At 45.6% G+C, this 22513-nt stretch overlaps 1 protein-coding gene across 3 annotated transcripts in view; it reads right to left on the minus strand.

The window, feature by feature from the left end:
* Positions 1-4373: 4373 nt before the first annotated feature.
* Positions 4374-22513, minus strand: part of Kctd3 (potassium channel tetramerization domain containing 3) — a 46877-nt gene continuing 28737 nt past the window's right edge. For 2 of the 3 annotated variants that reach the window (XM_075989433.1, XM_075989434.1), the window contains 8 exons: positions 18965-19052; positions 18767-18883; positions 17148-17318; positions 13357-13512; positions 10507-10603; positions 7863-8047; positions 7338-7476; positions 4374-6009 (listed from right to left, as the gene is read on the minus strand). In XM_075989433.1, coding sequence (XP_075845548.1) covers positions 5454-6009; positions 7338-7476; positions 7863-8047; positions 10507-10603; positions 13357-13512; positions 17148-17318; positions 18767-18883; positions 18965-19052 — 1509 coding nt within the window. In that variant the 3' untranslated portion in view covers positions 4374-5453. The remainder of the gene's footprint in view (positions 6010-7337; positions 7477-7862; positions 8048-10506; positions 10604-13356; positions 13513-17147; positions 17319-18766; positions 18884-18964; positions 19053-22513) is intronic. The other variant, XM_075989435.1, reaches the window with a different exon arrangement.

Below are 22513 nucleotides of genomic sequence, written 5' to 3' on the forward strand. Positions count from 1 at the left end.
CAAACTACATTTGCGGTAACTTAAAGTCACCTGTGTACACAGCACTACACTGAGGGGCTTGGTGAGTTCCCAGGTAAACGTTACAGAACAGTCTTCACACAGCACGTGACACTGAGGGGCTTGGCGAGTTCCCAGGTAAACGTTACAGAACACACAGTCTTCACACAGCACGTGACACTGAGCAGCAGTCAAGAAAGCTCTGGCGCTGGACTTACAAGTTTTGGGTTGTTTTTCACTAGCTGCTTTATTCTCATCAAGAGACAAGTCATGATGCCTTTACTGTTTGATTCTGTGGCAAGAGAAGAAGCCAGAGGGCCAGTCTGACCCAGGAAATGCCTGGGTACGACATCTGCAGAGCCAGCTTCTCAGGGGACTCAAAGAGCACAGGAGAATTGAATGCACTCACAAGGCATCATTTGCTCTTTATAAAAACCCACAGAGTGGTTTACAATAAAATTTAGTGCTTGAGTCCACTGACAACTGGCTGGGCCCAAACTACCTGTCCTTCTAACCAGGAGAGACTGGCTCAGATGAGTCTCATCACCTACTGGGTCGTCTTATACAAACAGGGATGGACGGATACAGAAAAGTTTTCTTTTGGAGCCTTTAAACTATAAAACTGTCGTTGGCACTAGAGTGAGCACCCACGATCAGGGAGGATCAAGTTGGTGTGCCTTTCTCAGTGGTCTAACCGGAGACCCTTCCCAGTTAGACTTGAGGGGCAACTGCTTGCACCCACAATTTCTGGGTGTTTGCAAATGGAGGCAGACAACCCGAAAAACTATTTTTCTTTCAGTTCTTCTGAACAAAGGTGGGTGTGGATTCTCCCACCATCTCTTGTGAGGGAAACATCCCAGAATAAACTGAGGCTAAATCTGACAAAAGAGAATCAGAAGGTTTTGTCCTGAGTGTCTGAGAGTCTAGTTATGCCCAGTGCTATAGGAAGCAGCTGAGTGGACGATGGGAGAATCTGGAACCCGTTTGTCCCATCTGCATTGGGACAGACGAGGAAAGACAGTGTCCCACCCTGTTCGTCCTGGGCAGAGGCTAGACTGAGCAGTGCGATCTGCACACATAGCTGTGTCTCAGTCCCCTACAGCTCCCAGTTCCTCCTCTCATCTTTCTCAGGGCCATCTTGTCCCCTTGTCTGTCCCTGCATGGACTTGGGCCCAGGTACTCACAGTTCCGTTGGTTTCTAAGGTACTGATGCCACCAACACTCAGAATATTAGCTTGCTTTAAAGAGCCACTTTGTATGCCCCAAAGTGACATTAAGCCACACAAACTTTTGTGCTCAGAGAGCACACACCACGTGATGGGCCTGGCTCTGCTCCGGCTTCACATGATCTGAAGGCCAAGGTTAAGACATTTCCAGTACCCAATAGTTCACCGAGTGCAGAGCTGGAGGAGAAGCGGATACAGAAATGAAGCAAAGAGGCTCTGCCCGCTGGAGATGGGGGGCGGGCAGAAAGCAGTTAAGACGACCTATGGAGCCTTCCCCTCCAGCCTCCCAACTGAGCAGGATAGCCTTCTTTGTCTGTTGGCTGCAGCAGCCTGTCCTGCACCTGGCGCTGCACTAATGCAAACTCACATGCGTTTCCCAGGTCTTGCAGTCATAGTCCAGAGGCACATGGCTGGGAAGGCTCTTCAGCCTCCTTCAGGAACCAGTAAGTTTTGAAAGCCTACATGTAAAAATTTAAGTCTTCTGAAGATTAACTTCAATACATAGAACGTAATGGGGCTGGTGAGATGCCTCATCAGTTAAAGGCACTTGTCACTAAGCCTGATGACCTCCGTTTGGTTCCCAGCACACACACAGCAGGAGAGAACTGACTGCAGTAACTTACTCTCTGACCTCCACCTGTGTGCTCTGGTAAGAGGAGCACAGGAACAGGGGTGCACATTCAAGTGCACACATGCGCACACAAAATGTAATAAAATGTTTTTCAAAAGAATTAATCAGAAGCGTCCACTACCACACCGCTCCTTCAATGATTCTATTTCCTGCATGGGCTGACTGCAGCAGTGCTGAAAGCAAGAGCAGACCCAGGGCCTCCTACAAGTGTACGCAGCCCTGCTATTGCCCCCCCCCCCCAGCTCCACAGCCAGTGCTCTTCCATCTGGGGCCACTGTCTCTTCCAATGCAAACAGAGTTTTGCACACAGTGTGTGGGGTGCAGGGCCTGGTCTGGAAAAGATGTGTGGATGGAGCATCTGTAAGGTCAGAGCTGTCATCAACCAGGCGGTGCAGCTATGGGAGACCCCGCTCCTCGGCTTCCCCCCACAGTAGACATTTTAAGAGCTCCAGTGAAGAGCAAGGATCATCAGCTTGCAGTAGCCACGGTGTTCTGGACAAACAGCTAAAGTCCCTCTGGGGTACCAGCATGTAAAAAAAAATTTTTTTTAACTCAGAGATAGAACTTGTTCCCCCTCCCTCCTTCCCTCCCGCCCTCCCTCCCTCCCTCCCTCCAAGTGGCATCAATTGAAATTTCAGGTGCACTCTACCTCAAACCAGGGCAAGCTCAGCACCACTTTCTCTGCTGTTATAAGACAATACTAAGTACTAGAATGGCTCAAGAAATAAAATTGCACAAGTTTTTCCTTGTCCAGGCAGCCCATGCCCAGGTGCCTGTACTCAGCTTAAATTTGAGTTACATTCTGCATGCAGACCCAGTGAGGAATCAGCCTTCTCCCAACATCCATCAGGAACATGACCAATGACTATCAATGTTCTTATTATTGGGGTCCATCCATCAGGAACATGACCAATGACTATCAATGTTCTTATTATTGGGGTCCATCCATCAGGAATATGACCAATGACTATCAATGTTCTTATTATTGGGGTCCCACACTTGTGCTTCTGGCTAAGAAGTGGCAGCAGAATTCCAATCACAAGATAAAAATGCACTGCTCTATCCACCCGCTACCCCCTTCTCAGGGGGGATGAGCGCAACTCTACCAACCCGCTACTCCCTACTTGGGGGGCGGGCACTAAGTGGGGATTCTGACCTTGCAGGTAGTGGAGTTCCACTGCAGGAAAGGGGACCCGAGTCCTTCTGATTGTCAGTCAGGCATACTTGCACAGACGTCATCTAAAATCCTGGGTGAGTCTCGGAGAAAATGCAATGAGGTGCTGGCTTGTCTATGGGATCACTGAGCACTTTCCCAGGACTGGACAAAGAATTCTACATCTGGGAAAAAAACAAGACCCAGCTGCCAGTAAAGCAAAAGGCACAGCTTTATCCCTTCAGGCTGAGAGGGACCCAAAGTCTAGAGTCTGCTGAAGGGACTTTAGGTTGTACTTTATAAAGCCCTTGAGTCTTTCCCTCCCCAGTCTGTCCTGTCTAGACAACCTTCCCTATGCCTTCCTGTCATTTCTCCTCCTACCGTCTTCTGGGAACAAGAAGACTCCAGCCTTCCTGTCCGCCTGTGCTCCTCTAGCTCTCCCTTGACATCAGCTACACAGATGAAGAACCCAAGAGTTTCGGAATCTAGAGTTTACCACGCTACTCTAGCATTCATGTTGGCATCTACATAAAAATACAGCTGGTGAGAAAAGGACAGCCGAAATAATAGTCACAATACATGCCAAGATGCTGCGAATAGATATTTAAATGTGAACTAAGTTTAATAAACTTATGAAGGACTATTCTAGCAATCCTGAATTACACACAGAAAACGAGAGAGGCATACCTGGTTAAAGAAACCAGAATGTGGGGAGCATGTTCTGATCCAGGGTGCATTAAAACCAACGGCAGCATCCTTACCAAAATGAGTCTATTACCAGAGACTCAAATGCACCAAAGGTTGGAACGGGGCTAGGACAGCTCTATTTAATGCCAAGTAATCCTGATGAGGGAGCCAGGAAAGAAATTGTAAGTTTTTCAAACAGAAGACCTCAGTCCAAAAGCTGGCTTGGCCATTGGCTAAGTTTATGCCCTGTGAGATGAGAATACTTACCTCACTCAGTAGAACTGCAACAAAACGGCTTGCACTGTTTTCACCAGATGTGTTTCATATTGTACTTGAGTCACAACCTTGGCAATGGGAACACAGCGACCTGGAAAAGTGGGACCCACTCTCCTACAGATGGGAGACACAAGGCTAGGCCTGCAGAATCTGCAGTCCGTGCTTTAGTCAAGGTACTCTTCCATGTTTGAGACAGAGGTTCATGATGGAGCCCAGGCTAGCCTCCAATTGTCAGGGTGGGATTAAGGTTCACATCATCTTTCTATGAAATTTTAATCCCAACCAATCTGCACTCTGTTCTTTAGTGGTCTACTTACATGGTAAATACAATGTTGCTTTTCTACAAACATGTTGTAGAGCTTAAACAGGATAGTGTTCCTTAAAGAACTGAACACACACTGCCTTAACCTTTCTCATTTGATTTAATCGACAAATAAATACAAGGGATTTCTTTTTTTGTGAAATCACTGACAATATAGTTAATTTTAAAGAATTTTTTTTCCAACGTCATTATACTTCTGGGAATGGGAATTATACATCATTACTAGTAAATGTTCATGGGTTTACAGTTACATTTTCTCCATTTGCAGAAATATGTAAACCATCCCAATGGAATGAAGAAAATGTACAAAAATTTTTCTTTTGCTCTCAGAGTTCAAAATAGGTCAAAACAACAGTTTTACAGATGGAAGCATTTAACTCCAAATCTAGAACCCCAATCCCGTGAGGCACTGCACAAACAGAATGGCTCCTGAAGTGGGAAACCAGCAAATGGAGGGTTGCCCTTCTGGACACCAAGCTTCCCTGTCATTATTATCTCATCTATTCAAAAACCAACAGTTGTCCCCACTCGACAGACTTCAGGTATCAAACACTGGTGACGCATGCTGCATTATCTCCCAACAACAAGGATCAGAAATGACCACAATGAAACAAACCAACCCTAAAGACGTAGTGCACAGTGGAACCTGGGCTCCAGAAATAGTGTTTGAGTTACATGAGACTTCTTCACAACATAGCACCTCATCAGGTATCTAGTAAACACTTCGCAATCACAAGGGTTGGGAGCCACATTCCAAGGAGATTCTGTGATTAACATTAGGGTACCATTGCAAGACAAGTCTTGAGCAACCGATTAGGAACATGGCCCATTGCCTCACATGCTCTAAGGGCACTGCCACGGTTACCACGGTGCTGGGACAAAAGAGCAGCACGGAGGGGACACGGAATGATTCCGCTTACAAACCGCTGTTTCATGTGCCCACCTGTGGGAGTGGGCTACTTCCGAGCTGCCAAGGATCGCACCACTGTGCCTCCTTAGGAGGGTATGCTCTGCTCCTGCCTCAGGAGAGCCGGCTCAGAAGACACTTACCTGGTCAAATTGTATCCTATAGTGTTTTGATGTAAAAGCCAATGTAGTGGGAAACCTAGGGAATTTTATTCTCTGTGTAAATTTCCCGAAACTACCATGCACTGGGTGAGTTCACAAGCTGTACTCTTGGCCTGAGGAATCACTCTTTTTGTGCCGAGGTGACGGAGCGGTCTTTGTTGGAGATGGGGATGCTGTACCAGGAGAGTCGGTCCCTCCATCGGAGGTACTTGGTGAGGAAGCCAGAAGGGGAACTTTCTTTCTTCCAAGGAATCCTCCTGCTTCAAATCCTTTCTTTCGTAACTCCACTTTATGCTCGGTTTCATCCTCCGCTGATCTTTTCTTGGACTCTGACAACCCTTCAGCGGTTTTCTGCACTTCCAACCCCCCCTCCAACTCCTTCCCACACCTTAGCTCTGTCCCAGGGGACCTTCTCTCAGCACCGCACTCTCCCGCTGCCACTCTCACTTCAGCCTGCACGGGACCCACGTGACCATTTTCTGGAACAGCTCTCTCTAGGTTTCTGTTGAGATTAAGCGTCTGGAAGTCTCTGTAGCTGTGGAAACTCTCAGTTCTCCTTGCTCTGGCTAACAAAGGGCTCTCTCGGTAAGGCCGCGTGGCGCCATAAGTGGCTGCTTCATGGATGGTTTCATGGTGCTGGAGCTGAAGGCTGGAAGACAGATTTTAAAATGACAAGTTATAACTTTACTTCCAGGTCTCAAGAGCATATCTCAAGCAGTTAAACTGACAACTAAAACATCATAAAAACATAATGCATATTACTATCCACACCTCTCTATAAGAATGCATTTGACAAGCACACCATATTACATACAATTACCAATGTAACACATGCATTCACAATCAAGCAAAAATTCTGAATAGGAAAATGATGCTAAAACCAATAAGGAATCAATGTAATTCAATTATTTGGCCCTTGGATTCTTAGAATTTGAAAGTTTTTGTCAATATGATTGAAAAAGGCAAAGCACTTTATTATATTAAGTACACAATGCCTTAATATGAAATTAGACAAGATAACTTAAACACTTTTGATTAGCTTTGAACCTGAGCAATAAGAACGAAAACTCCACAAAGTATCCAATTGATAAGTGATCTTCCTAATTCAGGGTACGTGTGATGGCTATTCTTGGTTGTTAACTTGACTATATCTGGGATGAACCACAATCCAGAAATGGAGGGCACAGTTGTGATCCCGATCTTGAGGTGGGAAGTATACCTTTAATCCGGGCCACACCCTCTGCTAGAAGCCTACATAGGGACAATGGAAGAAGGAAGGGTTTGTTCTCTCCTGCCCTCTCCTTGTCAGTACGTCCATTCCTTCGGGATTCCAGCACACACACAAGACCAGCTGAGAGGCCAGCCTCGTGGGACGGAGCGACTCTAGATTGGTGGGCTTTCCATTCAGGTAGCCACTGCTGCACTAGGTGGACTGCAGCCTGGCAGTCATTCCAGTAAATTCCGCATATTTATAGAGAGACTCGTGTTCTATGTTCGGTGACTCTAGAGAACCCTAATACAGTGAGTTCCTGATCACAGAATGACATTCCCTACAGTGGTTGGAATGATAAATGTCCCTATAGTCTCAGGCATTTAAGCACGTGGTCCCCAATTGGTGATGCTGCTTGTGAAGGCTCAGCTGTGGTCTTGCTGGGGAAGTGTGTCACTGGGGGGCCCAGTGGTAAAGAGCGTGTTTGGCATGTATGAAGTCCAGAGGTCAATCACAGCACACGCCACACACATGAAAGAGCACAATATTTTTTCCTTGCACATTAAACATGTATGAAACTGTCAAAAAAAACTCAATAAAAGTTTAAAATGTTTTCCTATGAAAAGAATGTGCTATGCATACAAATAAAAATTGATTAATATTTGAACAATTCAATATCATTGAATCTGATTTCAAGCTTACAGCAACAGACACTGTCCCGGAGAAACCAAGTTCATTTAGGATGTACTCCCTACTCTCTGACCCACCTGGAGTTGGACTCTCGAAGGCGGCTGTGCTGAAGGACAGACGTGGCAGGACTGATGTTGGGGGTAGCACAGCGGGACGCGCTCAGGTCACACTGGTCCAACAGCTTGAGCAGCTCTTCCTCAGTGGGGCCGCCCGCATCTGGGGAGAGAAGGAAGCATTCATTAAAACTTGAGATCAAAGGTCAGATTGTGACAAAATTGTACTGTGATGTGGGATTCCCCTCTGTATGCTGTGAAAATGTTTTATTACCACTGGTTAATAAAGAAGTTGCTTTGGCCTGTGGCAGGGCAGAATGTAGCCAGGCTGGAAGAGATATATAGAGAGAGAGTAGGCAGAGTCAGGGAGATGCCATGTAGCTCCCAAAGGAGAAAGATGCCAGAACCTTTCCGGTAAGCCACAGCCTCGTAGCAATACACAGATTAATAGAAATGGGTTAATTTAAGATCTAAGAGTTAGGTAGGAATAAGCTTGAGCCGTAGGCCAAGCAGTGTTGTAGTTAATATAGTCTCTGCGTGGCTGCCTACCCTTGTCCTCACTCTTGTTGACCATGTCCATAGCCGTGGTCAGGTCCCACATCTGGATGCTGCCATTCGTGTGGCCGGTGAACAAGTAGCGCCTGGGCCGTGAGCCCATCCTGCTGGAGCCCTCGCACTCTCTCACAGTGAACGAGGATATTGTAGTGCAGTCCACAGCCTGGATCTCACAGATCCTGCAAAGACAGAACACTGTAGACTGAAGGGTGCAATGACTTACACTGTACAACTCAAACATTTCAAAGTCACACAAATGAACATGTACCTAAAATAGTTTTAAAATGCTCAAATAGAATTGACAGAAAAATCAAGTCTTGTTTTTCTGAATGAGAAAAACTTCTCATATATTAGTGTGTTCTCAGCTGAAAGAAAGAGACATAATTTGGTCACAAAAACCATCTTGGGAATGAGGAAGTCTTCAGAAGGAAGAGGTGAGAAAATAGAGAGAAAGGGAAAAGGGGGGCAGCAATGAGAGTAAAGGAATATACTGATGCTGAGAGAGAAAATCACTCAAGCTTGTGCACAACCTTTTACAACGTAAACTCACAAAAGTTCCAGAACTGCATATGAGTGAAGCAGCTCAGCAAAAAAAGGCACAACTGGGGACAGGCAATTGAGAGGACAGCACTTGAGGGGGGATCGTGAAACACCCATGCCACTGGGGTGTAGATGAAGCCCAGTGGGCACAGCCAGCGGAGCAGCCAGTCCTGTTGGCCACACAGGCCACACATGCTGCAGTAAACCATCTGGTGTAAACATTAACTAATTCCCCACCTGTAAGGTCTGCTATGATCACTTTTAAAGACACTAGCAGACTAAGTGATTTCTTGTTTATTTCAATTAGTAGAAATTTCAAAAAGCTTTATTTTATTCACGTATGCATGTTTGGTGCCCCAGCAGAGCAGAAAAGGCACTCCCTATCTGTAGGACGGTTCTAAGGACACACTCCATCTGTAGGACGGTTCTAAGAACACACTCCATCTGTAGGACGGTTCTAAGAACACACTCCATCTGTAGGACGGTTCTAAGAACACACTCCATCTGTAGGACGGTTCTAAGAACACACTCCATCTGTAGGACGGTTCTAAGAACACACTCCATCTGTGGGATGTTCTAAGAACACACTCCATCTGTAGGACGGTTCTAAGGACACACTCCATCTGTAGGACGGTTCTAAGAACACACTCCATCTGTAGGACGGTTCTAAGAACACACTCCATCTGTGGGACAGTTCTAAGGACACACTCCATCTGTAGGACAGTTCTAAGGACACACTCCATCTGTAGGACGGTTCTAAGGACACACTCCATCTGTGGGATGTTCTAAGAACACACTCCATCTGTAGGACAGTTCTAAGGACACACTCCATCTGTGGGACGGTTCTAAGAACACACTCCATCTGTAGGACGGTTCTAAGAACACACTCCATCTGTAGGACGGTTCTAAGAACACACTCCATCTGTAGGACAGTTCTAAGGACACACTCCATCTGTAGGACGGTTCTAAGAACACACTCCATCTGTGGGACAGTTCTAAGGACACACTCCATCTGTAGGACAGTTCTAAGGACACACTCCATCTGTAGGACGGTTCTAAGAACACACTCCATCTGTGGGATGGTTTAGGTGCATTAGTCGTTTTCTGGACTTCTGTCAATAATTACTAATGACTACATGCAATCTAGATGAAAATAAAACCTATCCAATCTCAGAGTATATTCAGGAACATGCCATGTAAACAGAGACAGGCCAAAGAGAGGCAAGCAGGGAACTCTAGGAACAGCACCAGCACCAGCAACCTTGAGAAGAAACTGTCTGCTTAATGACTACCACTAGGAATTAGGCTCGCTCACTTGTTTGGCCTGCAGAGGGTGGGGGATCAGCAAAGCTAGGGATGATGGTTTTCAAAGTGAAACAAAACAACAGAAAGCTCACTTCTACAATGTCCACTGAGCCAGCGACTGTAAAGACTTCTGCTTTTATCACTTTACCTTAAGGTACGCTCTCTAGACAGCAGAACCTTAATCAGTCAGGCAACCGATGAGGCCACTTAAGTTGAATTTAAGTAGCTAATCAAGGGTAGTTTTAGAATTTAGTACATGTGTCTACCATGAAATCCACCATTAAAATCAGACAAATCATCTCTGAAGACAAAGAAAGCCCCAATGTGCAGCACTCAGGACCAGAGCGGCAGCCTGCTGCACAAGCACAGGACACAGTGGGACAGGCCACTGCACAGGAGTGAGGACAATGTGATCTGGGATGCAGATGCCAACTGGGAGCTATGGCAGTCAGGCAGGTCACGTGACCATCAGCCAAGGATGACCCTGGCAGGAAATCTGCAGTGTCCCAACTGAGAGACACAAGTAATGTATATAATATTTGTGTATGATGGGAAATGTTTCAATTCAAAGGTTTCTTGGTTTGGTTTTGTTCTTTCTGTGGGCCTCTCAGTCTGTTCCATCAGGGTCAGCGACGATTCTGAGTGGGTGTTACCTTGCTAGTAGCTAACTAGCACAGAACTTCGTCTCGATAGGTTTCTAGTACATTCTTCCACCTCTAGCAAACTGCACCTGCGTTCTGGGAGACAAAAGCATCTTCTGAACATACATGTCCTTCTGTGAAGCCTGCATTACCTTTTTCCAGTTGACGACAGCCTGACAAACAGCTTGTTAGTGATGGGAACAACTTTCTGGATAAACACTTGCTGATCATCTCTTTCTCCAAACGGCCCTGTGTCAGAAAACAGAAAGCTTGGACAAGAGCAAGAATGGTTTCACTTATAAAAGCACATTAATACTAACACTCCTCTCCCCAAACAACTGTCATGCCTGTTGTGGCACAAGCCCTAAATCAATGTCACACACACACACACACACACACGTTAATCTGCATTAAATTTTACAATAGAAATAGACAATATTTATTTTTCAAGATTTATTTCTTCGTGTGTGTGTGTGTGTGTGTGTGTGTGTGTGTGTGTGTGAGTGTGGGTATACCTCCGTGTTTGTCTGAGTGTGTCAGTGTGAGTATGTGTGAGTATGTCTAAGTCTGTCAGTGTATATGTGTCCACAGAGGCCAGAAGAAGGCACTGGATCCCCAGGAGCTACCCCATGTGCATGCTGGGAACTGAACTCATGTCTTCTGGAAGAACAGGAGTCCTCTCAACTGTTAACCATCTCTTCAGTCCCACAATACTTCACAACTGCATTTTATCATTAAAGATGTATAAACTGAGGGCAATCGTTCCTTAAGGATCTGCAGCAATATGCTTAGATTCTGACAAGTTAGAAAAAGGCTTGGGAGTATGGACTGGATCCCTAGCTCCAAAAGGGGCAAGTAGAGATATAAACTTCATGTATCCCTACTACATTTTGAAAGCCAATATGTAAAAATTTAAGTCTTCTGAAGATTAACTTCAATACATAGAACGTAAGGGGGCTGGTGAGATGCCTCATCAGTTAAAGGCACTTGTCACTAAGCCTGATGACCTCCGTTTGGTTCCCAGCACACACACAGCAGGAGAGAACTGACTTCAGTAACTTACTCTCTGACCTCCACCTGTGTGCTCTGGTAAGAGGAGCACAGGAACAGGGGTGCACATTCAAGTGCACACATGCGCACACAAAATGTAATAAAATGTTTTTCAAAAGAATTAATCAGAAGCCTCCATTACCACAATGGAGGTAATGTTTCTATTTTCTTAAGACACAAAGTACAAAGCAGTAATTTTGCATTGAGTTCCAGAGAAACACACCAACAGTAGCCACCAAGCAAGTGCTTGCGCAGAGTCACAGGAGCACACTGTCCAGAGCTCCGGGATGACTGCTTCTTCAGTTTGGAGGGTTTTTTTTTTTTTAATTTATTTATTTATTAAGGATTTCTGCCTCCTCCCCGCAACCGCCTCCCATTTCCCTCCCCCTCCCCCGATCAAGTCACCCTCCCTCATCTGCTCGAAGAGCAATCAGGGTTCCCTGACCTGTGGGAAGCCCAAGGACCGCCCACCTCTATCCAGGTCTCCTAAGGTGAGCATCCAAACTGCCTAGGCTCCCCCAAAGCCAGTACGTGCAGTAGGATCAAAAACCCAGTTTGGAGGGTTTTGACTTTTCTAATTTTCACATCCATAATGAGACACCTTAAGGACAGGACATCAGTCTAAACAAAGAGCTAACAGAATGAAGGGAACCATGTTGCACAGTGCAGAATTTCACATTCCACACAGGGCTGAAAGAGATGAAAAAGATGACTGGGGCGTGGACCTCTGGACTATGGACACTTGGCCTATTTGGGGCAGCATACAAAGGTTTTTGATATAAAAATGAAAAGCTTCAGCTGGAGAGATGGCTAAGAAGGTAGAAGCACTTGCTGCTTTAGCAGAGGACCAGGGTTCAGTGAGCCCATAGGATCGCTCACAACTGTATGTAACCCCAGTTCCAGGTGCAGCTGTCCCTTCCAACCTTGTACATACACACATGGAGGAAAACACCTACACATATACAATAAAAATACATTCTTTAATTACTTCCCCTCTATTATACTGGGCAAGTCAGGGACGACCAAGTCAAACTATAAAAGAGAATCCTGCCCTGAGACACCGGGGAGTTTAGTATCTCTTCTTTATTGCACTCATTAACAATTTTTTCATAAAAGTACGAGGCACACAACAAACTTCCACATAACAAGCTCTGTACTGCTGCTGATGTGCTGGGGAAGCACACTGAATGACATCCCAGCCTTCAGCTCACGTGTATGGGCACACCCACTCACCCCATGATCTTTCTCAGTGCTAAGGAAAGCACCATCTTTATCCTCATTTTACAGACGGTCAGTACACAGACTGTACCACTTTCACTGGGACCAGAGAACAGTGATGTGCACACGCTGGCCAAACAACTCAAATTTCATAACAACAATGACTTTTCCCAGCTTCAATTGTATTCTCAATAATTGTTAAAAACAAAAGAAAAAAATGAAAAGTTTCAATTATGCACAGCCATCAATCACAGCTTTAGTAGAAACAACAACACCTGGTTAGCATTTGAATATAATATTTAAAGGAAGAAATGCTAGTAAGAGAAAAATTGTTTATCTTAACTTTTTAAATAATAAAAAATGTTTCAATAATGTAATTTTGGGAATTCACAGAACTAATAAGAAAACTACAGGGTTTGGGAAGATGGATGCATTGGCAAAGCCCACAGACCGAGCTCAAGTCCTGGAGTGCATGGAAAAAAGCCAGGCCGAGTGCTGTGTGACTGACATCCCCATGCTGGAGAGGCAGAGACAGGCAGATCTTTGGAGCTCACTGGCCAGCTAGTTTAGACTACTTGGTGAGTGCCAGGCCAATAGAGAGCCTCTGTCAGCATCATTCTGAGGTAGTCCTATAGCCTACACTTACACATACACACACACAAATATACTTTGCTTGAATGACTTTCAAAATTAAAATATAATCCCCATGATATGCCATTTGTGAAGATGCCCACCTATGTCATTGCCAGAGGAATAGCTGCCATGGCTTTCTGTCTCCTCCAAGGACAGGATCTTGAAAGACGCTAAAGGAGTGGAACCTGGCTGAGTGGAGATCATCCCTCTGAACCGTGTCACTGTCCATGTACGGACATGGTTGTTGTCGGCACACACTAGGAAAGAACATAGGGTCACACACCACCCTGAAACAATTCAACCTCTTTACATTCAACAGATCACAGTACATTTTAAAAGGCAGATCACATATTTATCTTAAACTGTGCTCAGTTATTTCTAGTTAACAAGAGTGAGACGGGGTCTGGGAAGATGACTTGGCAGATAGACACTTGTCACCAAGCCTGACGGCACCGAGTTCCATCTCTGGGACCCACAGAGTCAAAAGTGAGAACTGACTCCTGCAAGGTGCCCTCAGACCTGCACACACGGGCTGTGGCATGTCCAAAAACATAAACATGTATGCACACAAGACCAATCAATAAACCTAACAATAATAATGATAATGTTTTGAAGTGAGGGAACCAAATAGAACTCTCTTGGTGCCAACATGAGACATGGAAGTAAGCCCGTGAGTTCCTTTAAAACAGCAGAGGCCACATGTGGAAGGAGGCACAGCATCAGGCCAGACTGGAATACATAGTAAGTACAGGCCAGGAAGACCGCATTTGAAACAAACAATAAAACCAAGGCAAAAGCTGGTAAGACATAAATGGAGAAAGGTTTTTAAATTTGAGAGAGAAATGTTTTATACCACTTAGACGCTAATCAGCCTTAGCCAGGAGAGCCTGAAAGCTGGTGGCGAGACTTTCAAACACCTCCCAGGAACCAGTTGTTAATGACTCATTCCCAGTCACTGTGGAGTCTGTACTAGAGCTGGGCACTAGTTCTATCAGAAACGTATGCATCAATAAACACACTTCAATTAGGTTTTTAAAATATTTTAATTAAACCTTTTAATTATTATTAATATGATTATTTACATTTGGGTGAAGGTCGTTATGAGACAGGGCCTTTCTCTGTAGCCCTGGCTCTCCTGGAACTCACCATGTAGACTAGGCTGGCCTAGAACTTACAGAGAGATCTGACTACCTCTGCCCCCCAAGTTCTGTGATTAAAAGTGTGCACCACAACATCTGGCTATATTTTTTTAATGTGAATGTCTTTTATATCATGTGTGTCTTACCCTCGGAGACCTGGTGTTGGAAATACAGGCAGTTATTAGCTATCTGACATGAATGCTGGGACCAAACTTGGATCCTTGAGAACAAGCAGTCCTAAGATATACCCTAAAACATGAAACCAACCAGAAAGAAAGGGTACTTTTTTGCTTGGTCTAACAAGGGAAAAAAACTACCTCGCCATTTGTAATGATTTTGCAATGATTTTTAGAAAACATCTATAAATGCTAGAAATGTAAAATTTCTATACAAAAATCCCGGCTTGTATTCTAAAGCAAACTTTAGAAATTAACTCTGGCGACACTAACAATGACTCCTGCACTTCAGAGAAGTGATGAAATCCTCAGCTCTCCGAACCCCAATGGGGGGTTCAACCAATCCTATGGGAAATGCCCCTGACTTTACAAACTTAGTAGAAGACAAATAACTGGAGCAATTCTGGATGAGTCAAGCTTCCTCCACCATCCTGTGAAACCTCACTTTGAAATACACTACAAAAGCACACAGCTGCTTTTACGCCAGTAGCCACCAGGGGGCAGAAAGGCAGAGAACACAGAACACTCCAGACAAACTTACTGACCCAGCACTACATGTAATAAATACTCTGTGTTGAAATATAAATTGTTTTAGGCACTGCTTTGGCATCTCACCCTACACTAACAAAGCCACCAACGGCAGTCATGAGGATCTCAAACCACTGCCGTGACCAGCGTATGTTTAACTAGCATGGCATGTCTAAGAGCTTTAAGTGCCATAAGACCATACAGTATTTCCAGCGTCTTTGTGTAAACAGCTACCCGTGAGTGCTGAGAGGAGAGAGGAAATCACAACTACTTCAGCTTAGGAGACAGATGATAGGCAAACAAGTAACAACCACACGGGAGACTTAGCAGACAAGGCTGGTTTAAACAGACTGGGAGACCTTACTGAGGAAGTGCGTGAGAGCCTCAAGGACAGAGGGAAGTGTGTGAGAGTGTGAAGGACAGTAGGACCGAAAAAGCAGGTGAAAGCCAAACATGTCAAACAAAATAACAAGAGCAAAGAACGCTAAGACATGCTTACAAAATAGAAAGCCAATAGTTTAGAGCCTCGTAATCCAAAGAAAGTCGGCTGGCACAAGGACAAAATTTAGAAGGTAAATAAATAAATCTAGACTACAAGCTAAACAGGACATCTGGAGTTGGCTAGGAGAGTCAGTGGGACTCAGATCTAGTCTGTATTTCCACAGGGTCTGGGATGAGCTGCCCAGTACCTGTAGGAACCCAGGGAAGAAAGACTTGAGTCACTCGGGTGAAGAATGGGGAAGATCATCAAAAACCATTTCCTAGTGGACTGGGTACATTCAGGTTAAAATCAAGGGGGAACCCTAAATTTTGAGTGTGGGTAAGTGGATGGTGATGTTGTATATGATGTGACTTCCTAATTCTCTGTCAGTCATAAAAGCCTCTGATTTGCCGAGGTTTGGTTTGGAACGCCTGTTGAACACACAGACACAGAAGCGGGACAGATAGATTTTCAACTCTCTAGGTGCTGACAGAGAGGAAAAGTCAGAGCATGACCAGCATGTATGGTACCGACAAACAGTAAACCACCGGGGAACACACAGGCTAAGAAAGCACTCTCAAACGAACAAGGAACCAGCAAGAGAAGTGAGAAAGGGTTAGGTGGAGCGGATGGGTGAGCGCTACTTCAGAAAAGCACACAGGTGCTAAAGGCATCTGTGGTCCAGTGAGGCGCTTGACGGAGGTCAAGCTATTCACTCACTCATGGATAGGCACCCAGCTCTGCCCAGCACTCACTGCGAACAGTTCTTTTAGTACTGTTCAAATAAGCACAGTCAACATATGAAAATGATGCTTACGAAAGCGCTGGGCAAAATGCCTCCACAATGGGCAGCGCCTCTCAAAGCAAGTGCTACAGACAAGTTACAACTGAAATTTCACCAAGTCTAGACATCATCTGGGAATGCCTAGCGTGAATTTCTTCCGTGGAATTTGACTTTGTTAAAAAAGTGGGAGGCAGAGGCAGGTGGATCTTTGTGAGTTCGAGGCCAGCCTGGTCTACAAGAGCTAGGTCTAGGACAGGCTCGATAGCTACAGCCAAACACTGTCTTGAAAAACAAAAGAAAAAGAAATTAAGAAAAGGGGCCCTCATTATGCTATAAAATTAGCATATAATATTTATTACTTCATTATCTAAATATTTAAAGTGTTGATTATAGGAAACTATAAATCCAAAAATGTTATTTTTTTCAAATAATTTTATATATTGTTACAAATTTTTAACATTTTGCAAGGTAATCAACTATCAAAATATACATCTAAGTCTACAGCTTTAGTTTTAAACTGATGATAACAAAACAGAATTAAAGTTCAAGCTTAGAAAATTTTGAAATGGAAATCTCAGCAGTGATTTGATATGCTTGAAATGAAATTTGCCATGAGGAAATATCAGAGACTAGCAGAGATATGTTATTTCGTAAGTTTCATGTAGAGTACACCCAGGCCAAGTCAAAGCCACACCCTCCAGTAACAGCCCGAGAATGAGCCACTCCTCCCCCGTCTATGTAAAGGAGAACAGTAGCAGGAGGCCTGCCAGGAGTCCTACTGTACCTGACACCAGGTGCTTCTCAGACAGCATGATCTTTGTAACAGGGCTGCGGTGGACTGTGAAGGTCTGGAAGAGCTGTGGCCCTGAGCCGACTGTCTCTGGGTGCTGCACAATCACTCGCACGGCTCCAGAGCTCGTACCATAGGCGATCTCAATCCAGTTTCCGCTGACACCTAGGAGCCACAGGTCAAAAGCAGTATGTTATGTATTGACCAAAAGAAAGGGGTGCTGTGAAGCCTCCCTGTGGTGACTGTCGCGGAGTAGGAGTCGGAACACATACTAGACCGCTCAGCCATTGTAGTCTGCATCCCTTCAAGTCTTTCCTGACCCACACTCTACAATAAAACTGCTCTGTCTTAGGCTTTGCTTTGGCAATCACATGCTAATTCCACATACTCATGTGTCTACCTCCCTCTGCTCCTTACTGACAGAAACTCAACCACCCTTCAGAATGCCTGAGATAGGGCATTCAGTACCGATTTGGGAAACAAAAACCCTGCTATGCCAGGCACAGCAGGGAAAGAGCACCCACAGCAGCACTTCCTGGGCTTATAGCTTGGAGTGGCTTTGGCTCTTCTGCTGCAGTACAAAGCCATCCCTGAGCAACCAAGTGTCACCTACACGAAGGCTTGCAGATGGCACCAAGTGAGACGGGCACACAACCTGCAATGCTCAACCACACTGCTGACCATGAAGCCTCCTCCAACCCGGCTGGCCCAGCTGCAGCTCCGCATGCCTCTTCCTCCTATTTTAAAAGGCTTATTTTTATGTGTATAGCTGCTTCGCCTGCTGCATATCTGTGCACCAGCTACATGCCTGGTCCTCCTGGAGCCACAAGAGGGTGCTGGATCTCCTGGAACCAGAATTACTGACTCCTCTAGAAGAGCAGCGAGTGCCGAGGCTGAGTCCCCATTCCTGCCCTGGTAGCTTTTCTTTTAAGAAGGTGTGCACACTGCAGCACACATCTGCATCCTAGCCAGCTTCTCAGGTAGAGAGCCATGAGCTTTACTTCCCGTTCACCGTCACAGGGAGAGCACAGAACGGGGCACTCCAGCCACCAGAGATTCTCATGCTTCCTAAGCCTTGCCAACCCGAGGAAGGACTTTGATTCCTAAAACTTTCCAAGTTTTACCTCTTACTGTAAAGTAAGTTGGGGTGGGAATCCATACTTCATTATACTCATTCTAGAGCAGAGACCAGCAAAATTTCTCTAAACGGACATGGAGTAATTAAATATTTCAAACTTGGTCTTCCACAATGTGTCACAACCTCTCAGCTCTATCACTGGAAGCAGCCAAGGACAGTGCACAGAACTGAAAACAGAGAGGAAGGAGGAAGGGAGGGAGGAGGGGCTAGCACGAGTAACAGCCCGTGGTTTTGTGGTTCCCAGTCGAAAACAAAGCGATTTAAATTAGACTACCCCTCCAGCCATTTCAGTGTGCACTCTACTCTTCAGTGCTGATGACTGTCTCGTCTAATGGAGTCAGTAAAAGTACACTGTGCACAAGCACCACACTCAAGAACATGGTCTGTCCCCAGGCACATGTTAACATGCTAGTGTTTCTCAGCATTCCTTTATCACAAGGCATCTCAAAACCCCCCAAGCTGGCCATGTACTGACTCGTTTTGGGGGTGAGGTAAACACTCAGCGCAGTGATGGCATCATTGGAGGGGTCGTGATAGAGTTCAGTGACAAGGAGGTCATTATCCTTCATCCGTAATGGGAACTTCTGCATGTCTGAAGACAAGAACACACGTAGTCAGAACACAAAGGGTGAAGTCTCCGTGACTTCATGTATAAAGCATGCTCAATGCTCACCTATGTAATATATTGATCCATTATTGCATCCAAGGAGAAGGAAGGAGCCCGCAGTGTCGTAACTGGTTATTGGAACAACATCCTGCACCTGACACGGTGAGATTGTTATACGTTAGGAAGCACCTTTTCTGTTTCTGTTCCAACTTCTTCAAAACACTCTGGTGTTTTGGGTACTTAGGAAGGCTTAGATAACGAACTGTCTTGAGCTCCGGTGAATGGAAAAGCACCCATTCAGCTTTGAGGAAACGCGTTTGAGCTGCAGCCCAGAGCAGCCTATAATCTCCAAAGTCAGATACTACAACACAACCCTGAAACTGGAAGCCGAGGCAAACCTCACCCTCTGCTCCCAACTCACTCACATAAAATAAAGCCACACAGTGCATCATCAGAGCGAATGACCAGCACAAGTGCCTTCCAGGCAGAGTGCAGCTGCCAGACAGCCTGTTACAATCTCAAGTGCACAGTGGCCTGCTTTTTCTGTCCTCACTGAAGACTCTTCTAGGACTTCTTCTCCAGGTACTAGAATTAAATAGCACCTCTTCAAAGCAATCAGTCTGTTTGCAAAGGACTAAAGTTATCACAAAAAAATAAACCCAAGGAAAGGAAATAAAGTGGCGGCAGCAGGAGACAGGATTAAATGTCTACCCCCAGGTCAGAGCGTGTGTACAAACAGTAATGGCACCATGTTGTGAAGCTGTGAGCTCAGAAGGCCAATGCACGTGCCCCAGCAATGACCTCCTCAGTAAGGAGCAAGCTCTTCTCATGCCTGCTTTCCAGCAAGGTAAGATCTATGTGCTCTGCTTCATGCCTGCACTGCATGTGCTACAGCCCGTCTAACTACGTGTGTAGTGTAATCACAGGGGAGAAAAGCGGGGGAGAACCTCAACAGAGGTCAGGAGAGGAACCAGAGAGGAGACGACCTCTAGAAATCCACACTAAGAAAAGCATCTTCCAGAAAAAGAGGAGCAAGGCAGAGCCTATGTTGGCTCTAGCTATGGAGCAGACACTGGGAAGTAACAATTCCTCTAAGCTGTTCACACACAGGACCTCTGCTCTGTGCACAACTTTTCAGTTCCAGTCACGGGCTGCATTAGGAAGTCTCTGCAGACAGCCCAGGGCCAGGCTTCTCAGAGAACAGGACTGCATCTCATGCGGCCGGTCACTGCCCACGCTTCCAGCTGGAAGTGAAGCAGTCTGAGAGGAAGGCGGCTTTGCCTGCATGCACCCATGCTCTGGTCCATTCCATCTCTAGCTCCAGCACCACACCCCACACCTACACCAGGTCTCTACAGCCCAGACTCTGTGCCCTTTGGAGCTGCGTTTTGCTAAGATTGGTAGCAGCCTGGAGCTTCCAAGGCTCATCTCAGGAAAATGCTGTCAGTTGGTCTGCAGAAAGATGGCCACAGGAGTTTACTCTGGACCCTCGGTCAGGGTCTCCTTGCCAAGCTCAGCCTCCACTACTGAGTCATCACTGAAGCCATTTTGACCGTGAGCCTCCACCCCCCCAATGAATATGTAAAACATTCTCCCATCTCTTAAGAGGCAAACTATATACACCCCACTGTTACTTTCCAGGACAGACATTCACAAGATTCTCCATGTTCTGATATGAGAATAAAATGGATAATCAATCTTTGTTTAAAATCAACCTTTTTAGTGTAAGTCTAAATTTAAACACAAAGAACTTGGGGAATGACGCCTACACAGTGCTATTTTCTGCTATGGAACTTAGACTGAGCCAATGCTTAATTTCTAACCCTTTGTGACATCATGGTGTGTGTGTGTGTGTGTGTGTGTGTCTAAGCTATATGAGAAGGGAGAGATTAAATTAAAAGGGAGTGAGAATAAAGCCTGATTTGATATCTCGACTAGACTGGTTTCTATAACATTTCATCAGCATTGTATCAAGGAAGAGCTGAGATGCTGATAGAAAACTATGAATTTTACAATGTTTTAGATGTGAAGCTGAGTGAGTCATCTAATATTTCAAATCCATCCTGAATGTACATTTACAGTAAAAAACTCAAGGGTCACCCTGTGCGCTTCTTCTGCTATTTGATTGTTGCTAACGACCACCTAGGAACCTCGTCCACTGGTACTGCAGCAGTCCTGGGAGTCAGCCCCCAGTCAGAGCTGTCTACTGAGATCTGCAGACGGGAGAATGAGGCCACACGGCAGGCCACCTCCAAGACGCACTAAGAGAACCAGCTGGATTAGAAAGCTCATTTGCTGTACAGATGCACAACTTTCCCAGAGTCTTTCTGAAATGTGAACAAATCCTCATGTCAGATGTGGTTTTCAGTCATGCCTGCACCAGGCATGAAGAACCAAGTGATGCACAGACAAAACACCCAAAGTCAAGGCTGGCATGATGTCACCAACTCCAGCCTGAATCTCAGAGCTATGAAAACATATAAGTTCAGTTCTAACAGCAGTGAAAGGCCAAGAAGACATTTAAGGAGCTACTCCTTCCAGGGTCACAGGACAGCGCTTCCGTGTGTGGACAATGTAGCTGCATAGTTAACAGAGCTGACAGAGAGTGGAAGTCCCATAACTCAGTCTTCTTCATGCAGCAGCGTCCTGACAACTTTCCATCTGCAAGCTCCACCTAGGCCCGGGCCTCTCCACGTTCCTCAGCCTGTTCCACTCACAATGACAACCCCTGCAACGCCTTTGCTCCTGTTATTACAATCCCTTCTACGCAAACCTGATTTCTGTATCTTCACTGAAATTCAAACAATTTTCCCGAGACGCAACCACAGTGTTAGCAGTTCCCTCAGTCCTAAGATCTCAGGACATTCCTCCAGAACCTCATGTCAGTCATGTCCCATCCCTCCCCACCCTTCCCCTCTGCTGAGTATCTTGTCATCTGGCTCAGCTCATTTGCATCCTACTTTCTGTTTCTGATGCCTACACAGACGCCCCTAGGGTTCGCATCCGTCAGTAAATATGCTGGATTCATTCCAAGACCCACGACATGCCAAAACCTCGATGTACAAATGTAACAAGACCTAGTATCTGCAGGTCACCCCCACACACTCCATCATCTCTAGACTCCGTGCATCTCCTCATGTGAATGCTATTCCATCGGCTGGGATCTGTGTTGTTTAGGAACAACAATAAGAAGGATGTCAGCTCTGTTCTGGAATGCTCTCCGTACAGCTGGCTGAATCTACAGATGTGAAGCCCAGGGATGTGGGAAGCTGGCTGCGCAGTTTCAAGTCAGCTCAAGAGGAAACGAAACAGGCTGCAGCATGAGAACGGCTCCAACCCTCACCACCACCACTTTCTTCCCAATTCCTTCCAAGTTATCAATCCGCTTACGTCCCTGTAGTCCCGACACCCTGCAGTTCTCCCTGCCACCCCAGAACTTCTTTGTTATCTTGGTGTCACCAACCTTGCCATCGTTATTTCTCAGACCTTGCTGCACTGCGTCCATAACGAAACACCCTCCACACAGTGCAAGCTAACACCCTACTTTCTTTCCCTTGTTCCCGTCCCAGTTCTCGGTGCTAATAGACTGAGCCCATGAAAACTGCACGATTCACA

Source organism: Microtus pennsylvanicus, chromosome 10 (assembly GCF_037038515.1).
Source record: "Microtus pennsylvanicus isolate mMicPen1 chromosome 10, mMicPen1.hap1, whole genome shotgun sequence".
NCBI classification, from domain to species: Eukaryota; Metazoa; Chordata; class Mammalia; order Rodentia; family Cricetidae; genus Microtus; species Microtus pennsylvanicus.